Source organism: Ipomoea triloba, chromosome 15 (assembly GCF_003576645.1).
Source record: "Ipomoea triloba cultivar NCNSP0323 chromosome 15, ASM357664v1".
NCBI lineage: Eukaryota > Viridiplantae > Streptophyta > Magnoliopsida > Solanales > Convolvulaceae > Ipomoea > Ipomoea triloba.
This window is the reverse complement of record NC_044930.1, coordinates 26,827,814-26,844,650: the sequence shown is the minus strand read 5'-3', so window position 1 is coordinate 26,844,650 and position 16,837 is coordinate 26,827,814. Positions and strand designations below refer to the sequence as shown.

The 16,837-nt window shown below is 32.4% G+C and overlaps 2 protein-coding genes across 2 annotated transcripts; both read right to left on the bottom strand.

Annotated features, from left to right (window-relative positions):
- Positions 1 to 7,092: 7,092 nt before the first annotated feature.
- LOC116007323 (vetispiradiene synthase 3-like) lies at positions 7,093 to 9,283 on the bottom strand. The gene is made up of 6 exons (XM_031247979.1): positions 9,182 to 9,283; positions 8,522 to 9,096; positions 8,180 to 8,388; positions 7,910 to 8,049; positions 7,522 to 7,770; positions 7,093 to 7,399 (listed from the first exon to the last, which is right to left on the bottom strand). Exons 1-6 carry the CDS (start codon positions 9,281 to 9,283, stop codon positions 7,121 to 7,123), a joined length of 1,554 nt encoding a protein of 517 aa, XP_031103839.1. The 3' UTR covers positions 7,093 to 7,120.
- Positions 9,284 to 14,152: 4,869 nt separating this feature from the next.
- Positions 14,153 to 16,384, bottom strand: LOC116005968 (premnaspirodiene oxygenase-like). Its single transcript, XM_031246200.1, has 3 exons — positions 15,817 to 16,384; positions 14,860 to 15,161; positions 14,153 to 14,773 (listed from the first exon to the last, which is right to left on the bottom strand). Exons 1-3 carry the CDS (start codon positions 16,382 to 16,384, stop codon positions 14,153 to 14,155), a joined length of 1,491 nt encoding a protein of 496 aa, XP_031102060.1.
- Between the last annotated feature and the right edge of the window lie 453 nt (positions 16,385 to 16,837).

The window sequence follows — 16,837 nt, the reverse complement described above, 5'->3', positions numbered from 1 at the left end:
GCGAATACAAAAATTATGTACCTTCGATTAACACATTCTATACCTACCGTTAACAATCTTTGTAGATGTAAACAAATAACTTGATAATTGGTGACACATAATATGATAATTACAGATACATAAATTGTCAACTGCAGGTACATAATGTGGCAATTATTAGGTATAGAATCTGAATATTATTTTTGGACCAGGGTCTACAATGCACGGTATATCATGGTTCATGGTATATTTGCCTAAATTAAGACATATTAAAAATTAAGAGTGGGCCAATATTATTGGGCTATAATGTACCTGGATCAAATTACACCGAAAGATTGAATCTAATCAATTAATTAGTCTAACACATGACCGAAATAAATATCATGCGAATACAATTTAGGTTTGGATAACCTTATTATGCATAGAAGTGTACAATTTAATATTGAATTTCGAAATTATATTGAGTGAATTTATTTTTTTATGAGTATAGAACCAAATTTATAGAGTTAAAAATATATAATCTAATAAAATAAAATTTTTTTAAAACATTACCAAACAAAACTTATAGTTTATTAGTAGTTTAAAATAAGGTATAAGCTCATAAATAAATTCTGCCAAATAGAGTCATAATCCCAAACCAGCCCCACTTTCTACTTTTTGAGTGATGCTGCACGTACTGTGCACCAAATAAAACACCTCACCAATGAATCCTGCGAAAACCTTCTAGTAGATGCTTCATCTCTAGAATCTCGTTAAACTGGACAAGTGGACATCATTCAAACTTGGCTTTCCCCATATTTTTATAAGACTAGTATTTGTCTTTAAAAAAATTAAAAATTGGATTTCCATGCCATATTAATAATATATATATCATTAAGATATTAGTAAAATAGTAATTCTCGAATGGATATAGCATCGTTCTTGTCTTTGAATGATACAAATTTGATTCTTGTTAATACACTAATCATCAAGCTAACACTCTCTCAATCGAATTCGTCGCAAGTTTTTCTAGTATAATTTACTTTTCTTTTGTGTGTGATATATATATATATATATATATATATATATATATATATATATATATATATATATATATATATATATATATATATATATATATATATATATATATATATATATATATATATATATATATATATATATATATATATATATATATATATATATATATAAGGGTTCAGGTGCGGGTATAACTTCCCGTGCAATTGTGCGGTTACGCACCATAAACATTAAAATGGCGCACCTTAAGTATACAAATCACACACCTTAAGCACACAAACAAAACACCTTAAGAACATAAATCACGCACCTAATAGTTTTTAAATGGTGCACCTTAAATACACAAACGACGCACCTTAAGCATTAAAATGACGCACCTTAAGTATACAAATCACGCACTTTTAGCACACAAACACGCACCTTTAACACACAAACCATGCACCTTAAGAACCTTAAGTTTCAACAACTCACACACCTTAAGAAGGAAAATCACGCACTTTGAGCTTCAAGTTGGCACACCTTAAGTTTCAACAACTACTGACATTAAACACACAACCCACGCACCTTAAGCACAAAATCTACACACCTTAAGCACAAAAATTAAACCACGTCGTATCTTAAGAAGGAAAACCACTCACATTAAATTTAACCTAGATGCAAAATTACCAAATTGTTACCGTATTTTTTAAAAAAATTTTGTTAGTCCTAAACGTTGATTTAAGTCAGATTGATAGGGAATATACCTCGAATATACCGCCTACATCTTTTGTATGATTATTTGGTATCGAGTACGGGTCTAGGTGCCTATATAAAAGGCCCTAACCCTTCATTAGAGGGGATTCCAATTTTTTCTCCATCTCTGTAGAACATTGAATAAAATCTCTACTTAGCTAATTTTCTAATTTTTTTCTCTCTATTTTCCGTACATTTTGGCTCTGTTTGGCAGAGCTTATTTAGGAACTTATAGCTTATTTTAAGCTACTAATAAGCTATAAGCTTTCTTGGTAATGTTGTCAAAATAAGTTAGTAGCTTAAAATAAGAGCTTATTTTGAAAATCTACTTTGGCTGTGTTTGGCAGAGCTTATTTAGGAGCTTATAGCTTATTTTAAGCTACTAATAAGCTATAAGCTTTGTTTGGTAATGATATCAAAATAAACTAGTAGCTTTTTTTTTTTTGAAATATAAGCTAGTAGCTTAAAATAAAAGTTTATTTTAAAAAGCTATTTTAGGTAGCTTTTTAAAAATAAGTTAGTAGCTTCTTAACTTTTTTATATTTTTATCCTTATTATTTTAAATAACTGATATCCTTTACCCTCCCAATTAAAACTCTTTTGGCTTTTTCTCTTCAATATGTTTCATTGTAATTTCAATTTGACATTTGTGTTTGGACAATAATTTTTGTATGAACTAATTTTATGAATTATAAACATTTTGTTTTACTTTATATATATTTTAAATATATGTTCTTACTTTATATTTTACTAAAATATATTGATTTCATTATTTTATATTTTAATATGTAAACAAATCAATTTAAATTTAAAACTATTTAAATTTTATGAAGATACCATTTTTAGTCTTTTTACATTTATCAGTTTATCAGAAAACTAATTTTACCAAACACTTTTAAGCATAATAGCTAACTTAACAGTTTTTCAGATTTCAACTTCGAGTTTGGCTCTGTTTGGCAGAGCTTATAACTTATTTTAAGCTACTAATAAGCTATAAGCTCTATTTGGTAATGTTCTCAAAATAAGATAGTAGCTTAAAATAAGAGCTTATTTTGAAACGCTACTTGGGGTAGCTTTTCAAAAATAAGCTAATAGCTTTTTAACTTTTTTCCATCTTTATCCTTATTATTTTAAATAAATGACATCCTTTACCCCTCTCAATTAAAACCCTTTTGACATTTTCTTTTCATTATGTTTGGTTATAATTTCAGTTTGACATTTGCGTTTGAACATTAACTTTTGTATGAACTAATTTTTTGAATTATAAATATATTTTTTTACTTTATATATTTTCAAATATATGTTCTTTATATTTTATTTAAATATATTGATTTCATTATTTTATATTTTAATATATAAACAAACCTATTTAAATTTAAAATTATTTAAATTGTATGAAGATGTCTTTTTTACATTTATCAGCTTATCAAAAAGTTAATTTTACCAAACACTTTTAAGCATAACAGCTAGCTTAACAGCTCTTCAAATTTCAGCTTCGAGCTTATAGTTTTTTCAGTTTTCAGCTACTTTTAAACTTTCAGATATCTTTTCAATTAGGTTTGCCAAACATAGTCTTTATAATTTTTCAATTTTCAAGTACCTTTTCAACTAAGTTTACCAAACAGAGCCGTAGTGCACGTTTCCATTGTTTTCTTTGATTTTGCATCACCGCATCACGTACTGGACATACATTCACTACACAATTAAGCACAGTACACATACTTTGCACCCACGTACAGCACTACTTTCCTTAGCCTTAATTTGCTTAACCTTCTTTGCACAATTACACTACCATCAACGTGTGTCAATTATAATTTATACTAAAATGAAATCATAATTTTTATTGAGTCCTTATACCGTGGACCGCTGTCCATGATGCATTATTGACCAAGGGCACAAAACGACATCGTTTCAATAAGTGAGAGAAACAGTTCCCGTAAATCTCCGTGACTGATACTACAGTTCATCTCAAATGATATTACAGTTGTGTTGAACTGATACTACAGTTGTGTTGAATTGATACTGCAGTATGTTGAACTGATACTGCAGTATGTTGAACTGATAATGCAGTTGTGTTGAACTAATACTGCAGTTGTGTTGAGGTCGTTTCAGAAATGATATTGCTGTTGTGTTGAACTGATACTGCAATGTGTTGAATTGGTACTGCAATGTGTTGAATTGGTACTGCAATTGTGTTGAACTGATACTGCAATTGTGTTGGACTGATACTGCAGTTGGGGACTGCAATTGTGTGGAATGGAGGCCGTTTCATCCGTCTGTTTTCATTAATCAAAACGACGTCGTTTGTCACCTGGTTCAAAATGATTCGTGGACTACGGTCCACGATAAAATTTGCAATTTTTATTGTGTCAACGCAAACAATTTTGGAATTTTTACTTAACAATTTTTTTTAAAAAAAATAAAATAAAAAAGTCAGAGAAAAATAAAAGGAAATAGTTGTACTAAATGTGCCGCAAAAAAAAAAAAAGTCATGTATCAAATATAAAATAGATAATAATATTTAGCAACCAAATCTAGAAGTGACATGATATAGTCATGTACCAAATCAAAATACTTTTATGAAAATTTTAACATGTAAAAATATTTGGCAAATTTCTTATAAGACCGTCTCATGATTCTCAATCCGTAAGACGAGTCAGGCCAAGAAAACTTCTAATTATTATACCATGAACCAATGTCAACCTTACTTTGTGGACCATTGTCCAAAAATTATATATGTATCTGCAATTAACATATTATGATAAATTATGTGTCGTAAATAAATTGAAAACACATAATATGTTAACTACAAACATATATTTTGTGCTTGAAGTTAACATATTATGTGCTTGTAGTTAACATATTATATGCATGTATTTAATATATTATACAAGTTATTGTTGTTACTATCAAGTAAACAAGTTATGAAACTACAACAAAATGTACTACTTATTAACCTTCTACAAATATAATAAATATTAATATTTTGTTCAATACTTTCACATGAAAATGTACGGCACACGTCTCACAGCACATGAAACATGTAGGGGAAAACTACTACTACTGCCAAATATCAGTAGGCGCTTGCAAGATCAAGAGTTCATAGTACAACTAAGATCTCAGTCATATATACAAACACAACGAGACAAATTCACAACTTCCTACATCATAATCTCATTGCATGACGCTGTCCTCTATACTACCAAAATAAAAACAGGGTCGGTCCAATCATTTTATAGGTCCGGGGCAAAATAAAAACAAGGACCCTTAATATAAGAAGTTAAAGGTTTGTATAGGTTAATTGCAAATAATTAAATGATAATTTTGAGTTTTTGTATATATATAACTTTTTTATTTAAAAAGATACATTTTAGATTAGCCTTGGAGTAGTGCCCATTCAATTTCAAACTTTGAGCCCTATATGAAGTTTAATTTTAAATTAATTTAACGTTCACTGATATAGATCTATTGAGATAAGTATATCATATGGTTTTAATTGTTAATTGAATTTATAATTAATATTAATAAACAATTTTTAAGTCATGAATTCAAATTTTTGCATATACAAACATTTTTTTTAACTTTATTAAAAAATAAAAAACCAAGCTCTCAAGCCCCTACCAACGTTGGGCCCAGGGCAGGTGCTCATCTAGCCCGATCTCAAGGCCCACCCCGATTGAAAATATTATGTAAAAAAAGCGACTGATTGTGACCGGGTACCCTAATGTCATTCTTTAGCACACATGCTCAACCACTTTGATTGGACCGTGTCTCCTGGAATGACAACTGTGGTGTTGAAGATGACAGAAATGTCTGGATTAGCCTTAGGAATAAAGAATGAAATTAGCATTAATCTTGACAACAAAAATAATTGGTATATAGGATATAATCAATGTTTAAAAATATTTGCGTACAAAGTAGCAAACTATTTAATTGCATGTATTGTGATGAAAAGGCAACAATGGGTACTCCAAGATTAGTATCTAAACAACAAGAAACTATGGGTAACCTAAGCTGGTTTACCTCCTTGTGGTCTTTTGCCGGCTAGGGTCACAGGGCAAGGGTTTAAATTAATTCAGCGTTCACTGACATAGATCTATTAACTGAGATAAGTATATCATATGGTTTTAATTGTTAATTGAATTTATAATTAATAAACAATTTTGAAGTCATGGATTCAAATTTTTACATATGCAAGCATTTTTTTTTTAACTTTATCAAAAAATAAAAAATCATGTTAGGAGGGCCCTACCAACGTTGGGCACAGGAAAGATGCCCCTCAGGCCGGCCCTGGTTGAAAATATCATGCGAAAAAAGTGAGTGATTGTGACCGGGTACCCTATAGGCGTTGCCATTTTTATGGACTGGGAAAGAGGATTCATTTAATACCTTTGGACTGAAATCCTTGTCAATCAATGTCGCACGAACACCCTGCATTCTAGGGAGATAATGATATTACCACAAGCTGGTTCCTAGAATTGATTACATCATTTAGTAAAATTAGTCTAAGATTACGATTTTTTTTAAAAGAAATCTCGAATTACTTTCGAGGAGGATAATGAGATAAGAAGAGAATATACAACCATAATAAGAGAAAGAGACATGACGGGCAAGCCGTATTTAAAATTTTACAACAATTATAAATAAACCTATGGTTAAAGGGCTATAACCACACATTATGCTCAACAAATACATTTAATTTGTCACACAAAGTAAATAATAATATCTAAAAATTGAAATTATAGCTTACAATTTTATTTTATTTTATTTTTTAGAAGAGTAGCTTGCAATTTTATAATCACACTACAAATAATTTTGAACTCGTGCGAACAAAAAATATGTTTTTAAATTTTTTTAAAATCATTGAAAAACCATTTTTCGAATTACTTATATATCATTATATATATAAATTAAACACTTTAATTATAATGATAAAATATAGTTATTTACACCCACACAACAACAACAACAACAATAATTGTACATAGATTGAAAAATAAACACAACTATGAGTATCCTCAAATAGTTAATGAATTGAATGTATTTTTATTTTTATTTTTGGATATGGATATGTATATATTTTTTAATTTTTTTTTTCAATTTGTGTCCTGAAATAATGATATGTTAGACGAGAGTGTATCTATAGGGATCTTCATCTAATATATGAATTTGCATGCACTCCTTTAAAAAAATAAAAAGAAAATTATACTCATCATAAAGATAAAGGATGTTGAGAAATTTATTTATCACCAAATTTAAGAAACAGTTACAGTGAAGACAAGAACAAGTTCTTAAAATGTATATAACCAAGAACGTAATAATTGCCCTAGCATAACTCAAGAGGAGTTGCTGTATGTGCTATTAATGGATAACTAGAGTGGCACCGGATCTAGAGTAGGGCAATAATGTGAGGCTTCAAAACCTTTTCAGGACAAGTATACCCATCTTGATTGTGCTGGTATGTGACAAAAATAATGCAAGTAAGGTTGAAAATGCCTAAGAGAATCTCAGTAGATACAGGCGTTGATTGAAGAAGTCCCTCATTCAAATCTTTTAATGCAAGATCAGCCAATTCTTGAAACTTTTCCATTGTCTTTTTTAGTGATAGGCTATATTCCTTCATGTAACACTCAATACCAGTGGTAACTTGCCCTCTATCTTTTTCGACCTATTAAAATATGTAGAATGAGCAGCAATAATGAATAGAATTAGTTGATAAATGAGACACACAAATTAACATATATAAATTAATATTTACACATGCATGCACCATATTGAATATTCCATTACATCAAAGGTGGCTATGTCGTCGATGAGTCTGCATATCGTGACGCCTGCTTCAAGAATTTTAGGATTTTTCATTAGCCAATTGAATGCTTGCTCATCAGCTGACTTCAACGTATAGCAAGATATTGTGGACAGCAAATAGTAAGCGGAAGTAGCGAATGCGTTTTTTAGGTATTCAGCAAATGCAGGCTGGTGTCCTTCATTACTAAACCATTTGGATTCAGTAAAGTAGCATCTCACAAGTTCCTTCATCTATTAGCAAACACATAGGTTAGTTAGATCAGAGTAACCAATGAAAATTAAATTAAAATATACATTAGCCCTTATCTAGCAATTAAGCTTCCAATAAATCATCATTATATTATATTATTATAAATTATACTATACGTACCCGTTCCCTTCCATGTTGAACGGCATATGATCTTCCTTCCTTTGAAAGGTCCTTTTCATCGTTCTCATAAAGGTCTAACACAACTTTATAGCTAATTTTCATATAGTTTGGCAGGCGATTTATTTCGTTAATGTTCCACCAGAAAATAAAAGATGTAAATTGAGATAAAATTAAAATGAACGGCTTCTGATCTGCATGTTCATTACTTGTGTCAATTAATTCAAGCATTTTATTAATTTCAAAATAATTAATATAATATAATATATAACCTTTGTATGGCATCTGTGTAGACCTCTAATTCTTCAATGGTACCATAAGCATCAAATGTGTCATCCACAATTGAAATATTTTTGGCCAGCATGACTCTAGCCTTAGAATACTGAGGCTGAAAGTATACTCCTAGTGCCCAAAAATAACATTCAACAGCTCTATCTCTGGCATAAGGAAGTATTGTCACAAAGTCCAAATCTTTCCACCACCTACACTAAATGTAGTTAGTTCAACACATTAAAGCCAACTATGTATGTATAGTAAACAAACAAAATTAGCTATAATATAATATAATATGAATGGTAGGTAGGTAATAAATTAATTAAATTATATCTATCAAACCTGGAGACTTCACAGAGCTCTTGCTTGTGCAACATCTGCAGCAAATTAAAATCCAATTTGGCAAAGCGGAGCAACTCATCGTTCCTGGACGACTTCTCTTCTTCTTGGTACACCGAAATGAAAAAGCGCGTTTCCACTCTGGGTATACCGGTGTGAAATGGCTGATCCAGGGCGTGCGTCACCAGCTTTTCTAAAGTGCTGTTGGGTCTTAGATTTGGTACTTCAGATCGGAGACGTGTCGCCGCAAAAGCGGTCGCGCCTTCTAAAACTTGGTCACTGCGTGTTCTCACGTACGAAGCTTCGTACAGGCTCAGCAGACCCTTCACATCAGAAGTGTCTCTGAACTTCCCATTTCCGTCAACAAAGTGAACAGGGCCGGTGTGGGTATAAATATGTTGGAGTTGATCATCAATCTCTTTCTCAAAGTGATATGATATTCCAAGGCATTCCAGCAAGTTGATGAATCTTAATTTCTCTGCCACATCACTGCTGCTTCCAGTAGCAATGGTCTGCAAGAGCGTAGCCCTTGTTTGTTCCTTCAAAATCTCAATCTCTTTTGCATATGCTTCAGCAACCTGCAGTAAGTATATATGCAAGCTAATGAAGCTATGTATGCATGCATGTATTCAATTCAATCCATTCCAATTATTTAATTAGTACCTGATCGTCGATGGAGGATGAATGGAAGCCATAATCACCCCATAAACTAGGAGAGAACTTCACGAAGGGGCGTTCGATAAGGTTTTCCAAGTTCATTGCCATTGCGGGATCGGAGAAGGAGTGCAGAGATGGAGATATATTTAATTATTATATAAGATGGAGGCTGGTGGAGAAATGAAGGGCAAGGCAGCAGTATTTATAGTACTCCACACTTCCTAGTCATAGCATACGTATCTAATCAAAACTCAGTCAAAAATTCAAAATAGTTGAAATATCTACAGCCACCAATTGGGTGCATTTAGTACACAAAACTGTTTCCCATTACTTTTCAATTTTACTTTTATGTTTATCGGCAAAAACTGAGAACGTATAACGGGTTGGGTTATTTATTAAATGGGTCAACATGTGCCCTCCCTTCATCATTTTTCTACAGTCAATATTTCTATCTCCATTTCTGTCGTAGCCTCCAACTTCGGTAAGTATTACAACTCGGCAAATGAGAATTTCTCTCATATCTCAGCTATGTTTGAGCAGAAACTGCAATGTATCTTTTTTGTTCCAGGGTACATATTTGGAAGCTTGTGAATAATTATTGTGATAATTTGAGTAATACTTATTCCAACTTTAATAACATTTAGATTGAGGAATGTTGAAAGTCTAAAACAGAACCACTATGTTCACTTTTCCCTTGCCAAAAACTCCATATTGAATTTAACCCACATATATGCTCAATGATTACACATAATCTTACGTATTCTTAACATGACTCCAAATTTTAGTCTTACAGAGAAAAATCAATACTTTAAACAAAGAAAACGAAAACAACAACATCATCAGACAGATGTGGAAATAATAGATATAGTCATCAAAGCAAGAATAATATGTCACGGGAAGTTCACAGGATTAGATTTGTGCTAAAACAAGTATTGTGTTTGATGATTAGAGTATTGATTATTCATTTGTGCTATGAAGTACTAATTTAGGGTAAAAAAGTGTTAGATTTAATGCTTAAAGTATTATGTTAATTAATTCTTAAAGTTATGATTATTCATTTGCACCATTAAGTAGTATATTTGCACCATAAAGTATTAGATTTAATGCTTTAAGTGTTGAGTATTTATTTGTGCCATGAAGTAGTACATTTGTGCTATTAAGTATTGTGTTTGATGGTTAAAGTACTAGATGTAATGGTTGAAGTATTGAGTATTCATTTGTGCTATGAAGTACTAGTTTTAGGCTATAAAGTATTAGGTTTAATGGTTAATTATTGACTATTTTTTTTTTTATGTTTAAAAGTATTAGTTTTAGGCTATAAAGTATTAAACTTAATGATTAAAGTGTTGAGTATTCATTTGTGATATGAAGTAATATATTTGCACTATAAAGTATTAGATTTAGATTTAATGGCTAAAGTGTTTAGTATTCATTTGTGTTATAAAGTGCTAGCTAGTTTTAGGCTATAAAGTATTCAATTTAATGGTTAAAGTGTTGAGTATTCATTTGTGCTATTAGGTAGTATATTTATGCTATTAAGTATTGTGTTTGATGATTAAAGTCATGATCATTCATTTGTGATATAAAGTAGTATATTTGCGCTTAAAGTCATGATCATTCATTTGTGATATAAAGTAGTATATTTGCGCTTTAAGTGTTGAGTATTTATTTGTGTTATGAAGTATTGTGTTTGATGGTTAAAGTGTTGAGTATTCACTTGTACTATTAGGCTCGAACTCACTCCCATCATCCATGTGGGAGTGTAAACTAGGACACCGGGTGCCATTAGACCACAAGGTCTTTGGCTACTATTAAGTAGTATATTTGTGCTATTATGTATTGTGTTTGATGATTAAAGTTATGAATATTCATTTGTGTTATGAAGTAGAATATTTGCAGCTGCTGCTAGGTAATGGAATGGAATAAATTGAGAATGAAAGTATTGTTGCATTAATGTTGTGTGACTCGTGTTATGCACATTTTAACCCGTATACTTGTGTGACCTGACCCGTCTCACGGATTGAGACCTATGAGATGGACTCACACAAGTGCGACCATAATATATATATATATATATATATATATATATATATATATATATATATATAGGGGCGTGCTCTAATAAGAACGAGTGCCCAGGGGAGAAATAAGAACGATCCACAACCGTCCACGTGTCCAGATCAACGAATCATATGTAATTAGAAAAAAAAACGACACGGTGACATTTTCGTAAATAACTCGAACTTTAGTGCAAGTTAATGTGTTATAAGTGCAAGTAGTTGATGCACATTTGCAAGTCAAAAGTGCAAGTAAAATCACTTACATGTGCACCTATTTTCACTTACAAGTACAAGTAATTTACCTTGTTAACATTCGTACACCTAGGTGCAACTAATTATACCATTAGGTGCAACTAGTTATAACGTTAGGTACACTTAGTATTGATGCTCAATGTACATTTTACTTGCACATGTGGTACATTTTACTTGCATATGTGGTACATTTTACATGCACTTGTGCACCTATTTTCACTTACAAGTGCAAGTAATTGATATATCTGATTTTATACTATTATTTGCCCCACTATTTAGTTGGTTTTTTGTTTATTTTCTTTACCTTGGTGAATTTGAGACTCGTTTGTGTATTACATTTGTTTAAGCTTAGTTTTTCACGCACAAGGAGCAAAGGAATGATTTTTGGACATCTTTGACAAGTTTCGAAGCATAGGAATTGAATCTACCCGAGGACGGAAAGGAGCAGCGGAGCACAAAAGATCAGAAGTCAGAAGGAAAACGAAGAAGGCACCTCACGGCCGTGAGGCTACCCGTGAGCCCCATCGTGGAAAGCAACGGGGAACTGCACCTCACGGCCACGATCCCGGCCGTGAGGCTGCCCGTGACCCCTGCTGCTGTCCAGTATTTAATGACGCATTCTACTGTCTTTTTGGGTATTCCGAGCCCTAGTTTAGTTCAATACATATTTCCTTCTCTTAGAGTTTTCCATAGCATAGAATATCTTAGATTTACATACTTGAATTCGTTTGCAAGCTTGGAATCGTGGTTTGGATTGGATTGGATTTACTCTTCGAGATTGTTAGTAAAGTTCTTCCTTTTAATTCTTTAATTTCTCATATTTGTTGCGATGATTTCAATACTTCATTCTCGCTTTGTTTTGTTTACTTTAATGATGAGTGAGTAGTTCGTTTATGGGTTTAGATTAGAGATCTATTGCTAATTTTGATGTTCAATTTGTGATTATTGCATAAAGGGATTGAATTTTTCACCTAAGGTTTATGTTGAATTGGGATTCATTACAACGAAAGTTGGGTGAAGACCTCGAGCCTTACCAATTCCAACCTAATTTTTCTTACTATGAGAATAGGGGTAATTTGGCGGCTTAAAATGCTTAGGTGCTTAAGACTATGATTGATGCATCACGAAAGTGGGGTAATGCTAGCCTAATTCTGTTTATTGATTATGAAAGTAGCTGAATTGAATTCTTGTGTGCATTGCCCATAAACCTCAAGTTAATTCTTCTTTCCCTAATTTTGAGATTGTTAAAGCATCAAGATTGCAACACCCCTAATCTGACCCATTTCATTATCATACAGTTTGTTCACTAGTTAATCTGCTTTCCTTTATTTTCCTATTTTAGTTATTATTTACTTGGATTCTAGTAGATTCAATTACTCTAGTGCCAAGAATTTCTTAATTCACACAACTACGTGCCATACCCCCAATCCTCAGCGGAACGACATTTACACCCTCATATTTACATTCACCATTATACACATCAGTAATTTACCTTGTTAGCATTCATGCACCTAAGTGCACTAAGTTATAACCTTAAGTGCAACTACATTTAGACACGTGGCGCGCTGCAATTCGTTCTCAATTCTGTCCTGGACGCACCGTTCTGATTTGAACGCGATCCTCTATATATATATATATAGATAGATAGATACATACACACACATTTATCTTATATTTGGGAACTTAATTGGGCTTTTTCTCATGGGTTATGTAAGTCTTGAGGGCGTGTGGTTTCACCTCTCCCTAATATACAATCATCAAGATCTGAATTTTCTTCGTCAAGAAGAGTTGGACTTCATATTTAGCTAGCAAAGAAAAATCATAGCTTTTTCAGTGAAGCGGTATTGGGCCTAGGGACACAGGATAATTAGATACAAAGGATTATCAGTCAAGCAGAGATTAATCCACAGAAATCATACTCCACATATTTGTGTGGACCATATTATCAAATAATATACATTCAGAGTATACAAATGATATATTATTAGTAAATTAAAATGTGCATTATATTCAGAGAAAATATATTATATGAGTACTGGAAGTATATTATTTTGAATAATAATGTATATTCAGTATGCGAATAATATACTTTTGAGTATATTAAAAATGTACTTTTTATTATAGTCCACAAAACCCTGTATGTAATTCTTCATTAATCGAGGGTCAGGCGGATTAACTACAATCATTATATTAATACTATTAACCATGGTTTACTTTGTAAGGTGAAGCATTAACATAATATTTGTTTTTAGTATATTAAAATTTAATTTTTAATACATTGGATGCTCATTTTTTGAATTTTTAATTTTTTTTATGTACTAAAGATTCATTATTTGGTATCCAATCTATCACTAGTAGTCTAGATGCAAGAACTTTAATTTGCATGAATTGAAGTAATTATCTCTTCCTGTACCAATTCATCAATGAATAGTGCTAAACTGATCGATTCAGTGCAAATGCTAGACTGTTGCTGACTTTAAGCAGATTATAGATTCGCAGTTAGTTTATGTTCAAACAAGGATGTCGCATGTTGAAAGTTGCCAAGTAGAATGGAGTAATAAAATACTTTCAAACAAGAATTCAATCTTACTGGAAAACAAGACTAAAGATTATCCCATCATGCTAGCTAGCTAGCTAGGTGGGATTAGTAGGTGTAGTATATTACTTAACACGATGGATTGGACTTGGGAGTAGGAATCAAGAAAAGATCATTCTTTCTTGCTACAGCTATTCCGTTCATCTCCGTCATGTCCAATGTATCTGCAGTAACTCCAGAAGGGAGCTTCCAATCAAAGTGGAAGAGCAAGTGTGCCAAAGGTGACAAAGCGTTGGCAAAACCAAACCCAAGTCCTGGACATATCCTCCTTCCGCCCCCAAAAGGTAAAAATTCAAAGTGATTTCCCATGAAATCAATTGAACTCTTCTCAAATCTCTCGGGTATAAAGCTCTCTGGATCTTCCCAGTATTGAGGGTCCCTACCCATCGCCCATACATTAATCAATACCTTTGATTTAAGCGGTATTGTGTATCCGCTCACCATAGTTTCTTCCATGCAATCTCTGGGAACTAACATGGGAATGGGAGGATGAAACCTCAAAGTTTCTTTGACCACTGATTTCAAGTATGCTAATTCCTCCATGTCTTCCTCCTCCAACTTCTCTTTCCCTCTAAAAGCTTCTCTCACCTCAGCCTGTGCTTTGGCCAAAACCCTGGGATTCTTCATCATTTCCGACATTGCCCACACAGTTGTTGATGATGATGTTTCACTTCCTGCTGAAAATATTTCCTGCATGCATGCTCCAACTAACGTTAACCCGCCCAAAAACAAAATCCCATCCATTTGATGAATTTAAGGATAGCTTATGTACTTACAACAATTACGCCTTTGATGGTGTCATGAGTGATGGGCAGTTGAAGTCCACAGCTATCCATTTGTGTTATGAGGACATCAATTAAACAATCACCACTTTCCACCTTCTCTCTGTGATCTTTTATGATGTTTTCAATAATTGCGTCTACTTTACGGTGAGTTTTCATGATCCTCTTCTTGTTGCTGAACAGGCCGTGAAGAACCTTCCAAGACGGAAACACATCGGCAAAATCAAATTCACCCAACAACTCCGATATTTCATTTATTTGCTCTAAGAACTCTTCTCTCCCGGTGAATACTTTGCCTGCGGGCGCGCAGTAGTTATCAAGTACGGAGTAATATTTAATCATATCATGCCATGTTATATGTATGTATCTATTAATATAAGCTAGCTAGCTGTCTCGAAATCAAGAACGGAATATAATGATATAATCTGATGTATCATGTGATTGTTATTTTAACCTAGCCGGATACTCTAGAATCTAGATCATAACAAACTGATATAATTAATTAAATTAAGTTGCCGGTCGTCGATCTAGATCTGCCAAATTAAGTTCCACTTTCTAAGGTGATCCGTATCTAAAAATATATACGATTCAGATATTAAATATTCAGATTATCAAGGCTTTCCCAGCTTTAGGAGGCCCGTTAGGGGCTTAGCTTTTCCATGTAATATGACAATTTATATCACTGTAACCAATACACAGAATTTAAGTTCATAAGATACAGAATTCAAATTCATAATATATATAAATATAAACAGAATATAATGAATATGAATTCGGTGCATTATGAATATGAATATTGTGTATTGTGTTAAATATTTATGTGTCCTCACTAAATAATACACAGAAATTCATGTTGATAATGTTTATGAAGTCAAATAATATTTTATCATGTCATGGCTAGCTAGCTAGCTTTCTCGAAATCATGAACGAAATAATATAATCTGATCTTACCGAATGCAGATTTACATATAATGGAGGACATAAGCAAGAAGATTCTGTGAGTGAAATTCACCAACTGGCCGGATGATGAATGGAGATCGGCCAATAGAGAATGGATCTCATCGTGCCTGATTGAACTGAACGACCGGACATTTTTAGCGTTGAGGAGCTCTGTGGCGTATACTTTTCGCAACTGTCTCCAATAATCACCGTACGGACTAAAAACAACACTTTTGTAAAATAGTGTATTACTGGCCAGAGACTGCCACTTGGTCGCGAAACTTAGGTCGTGGTTTCTTATCAACTCTTTAGCCACCGCCGGCGAGGATACCACCACAGCTAAAATTTCTCCTATTTGAAGCTTCATCATGCCCTGGGAGCCGTATTTTTTTGCCAACTCTCCCAGGACACGGGTGGGTTGCTGTGAAGAGGCTGACAATTGGTGCAAGTTTCCGATGATCGGAAGCTTCCACGGCCCTGGTGGCAGTTTCCGGCGGGTTTTTGCCTTCTTCCTCCACTGTGTGTGGAGTAAAATGATAAAACAAAGAAAGAAGACGAAAGAAATGAAGTTGAATGCCATCTCCATCAGTGAAATTAGAGCAAGCAAGATAGATATATTATTCAAGGCCAAGGCGACTGCTCTTATATAAGCTAGGGGATTTGACCAAATCAAGCATTCAATCAAACTTATTCATCAGCTCTATCAAAAAAAAAAAAAAAAAACTATTCATCAACAGCTTTTTTTTTTTTTTGACCAAGGATGCCATGAGTGCTGGCAGTTATGTTTTATTAATATTTTATTTTTATAATAATAATAATAATAATAATTATTATTATTATTATTATTATTTCAAAAAATAATAATAATAATATTGTATTTTTAAAAAATATTTAAACCTTGAAAGCATGCTTTTTAAAAAATGTTTAAGAAATATTTAATTTTCAACAAATTATTATTATCAATAATAATAAAATTTAAAGTTTGACCGCAAGCTTTTTAAAAAACATTAAACTATTTAATTATTATTATTAT

Excerpts from the sequence above, each read along its gene's own strand:
- LOC116007323 (XM_031247979.1), bottom strand. The coding sequence starts at position 9,283 with ATGGCAATGAACTTGGAAAACCTTATCGAACGCCCCTTCGTGAAGTTC. Across the intron at positions 9,097-9,181 it reads CATCCTCCATCGACGATCAG|GTTGCTGAAGCATATGCAAA; the intron begins GTACTAATTAAA and ends TACTTACTGCAG. Across the intron at positions 7,771-7,909 it reads TTCAACATGGAAGGGAACGG|ATGAAGGAACTTGTGAGATG; the intron begins GTACGTATAGTA and ends GTTTGCTAATAG.
- LOC116005968 (XM_031246200.1), bottom strand. The coding sequence starts at position 16,384 with ATGGCATTCAACTTCATTTCTTTCGTCTTCTTTCTTTGTTTTATCATT. Across the intron at positions 15,162-15,816 it reads TATATGTAAATCTGCATTCG|GCAAAGTATTCACCGGGAGA; the intron begins GTAAGATCAGAT and ends GCGCGCCCGCAG. Across the intron at positions 14,774-14,859 it reads CCATCAAAGGCGTAATTGTT|GAAATATTTTCAGCAGGAAG; the intron begins GTAAGTACATAA and ends GCATGCATGCAG.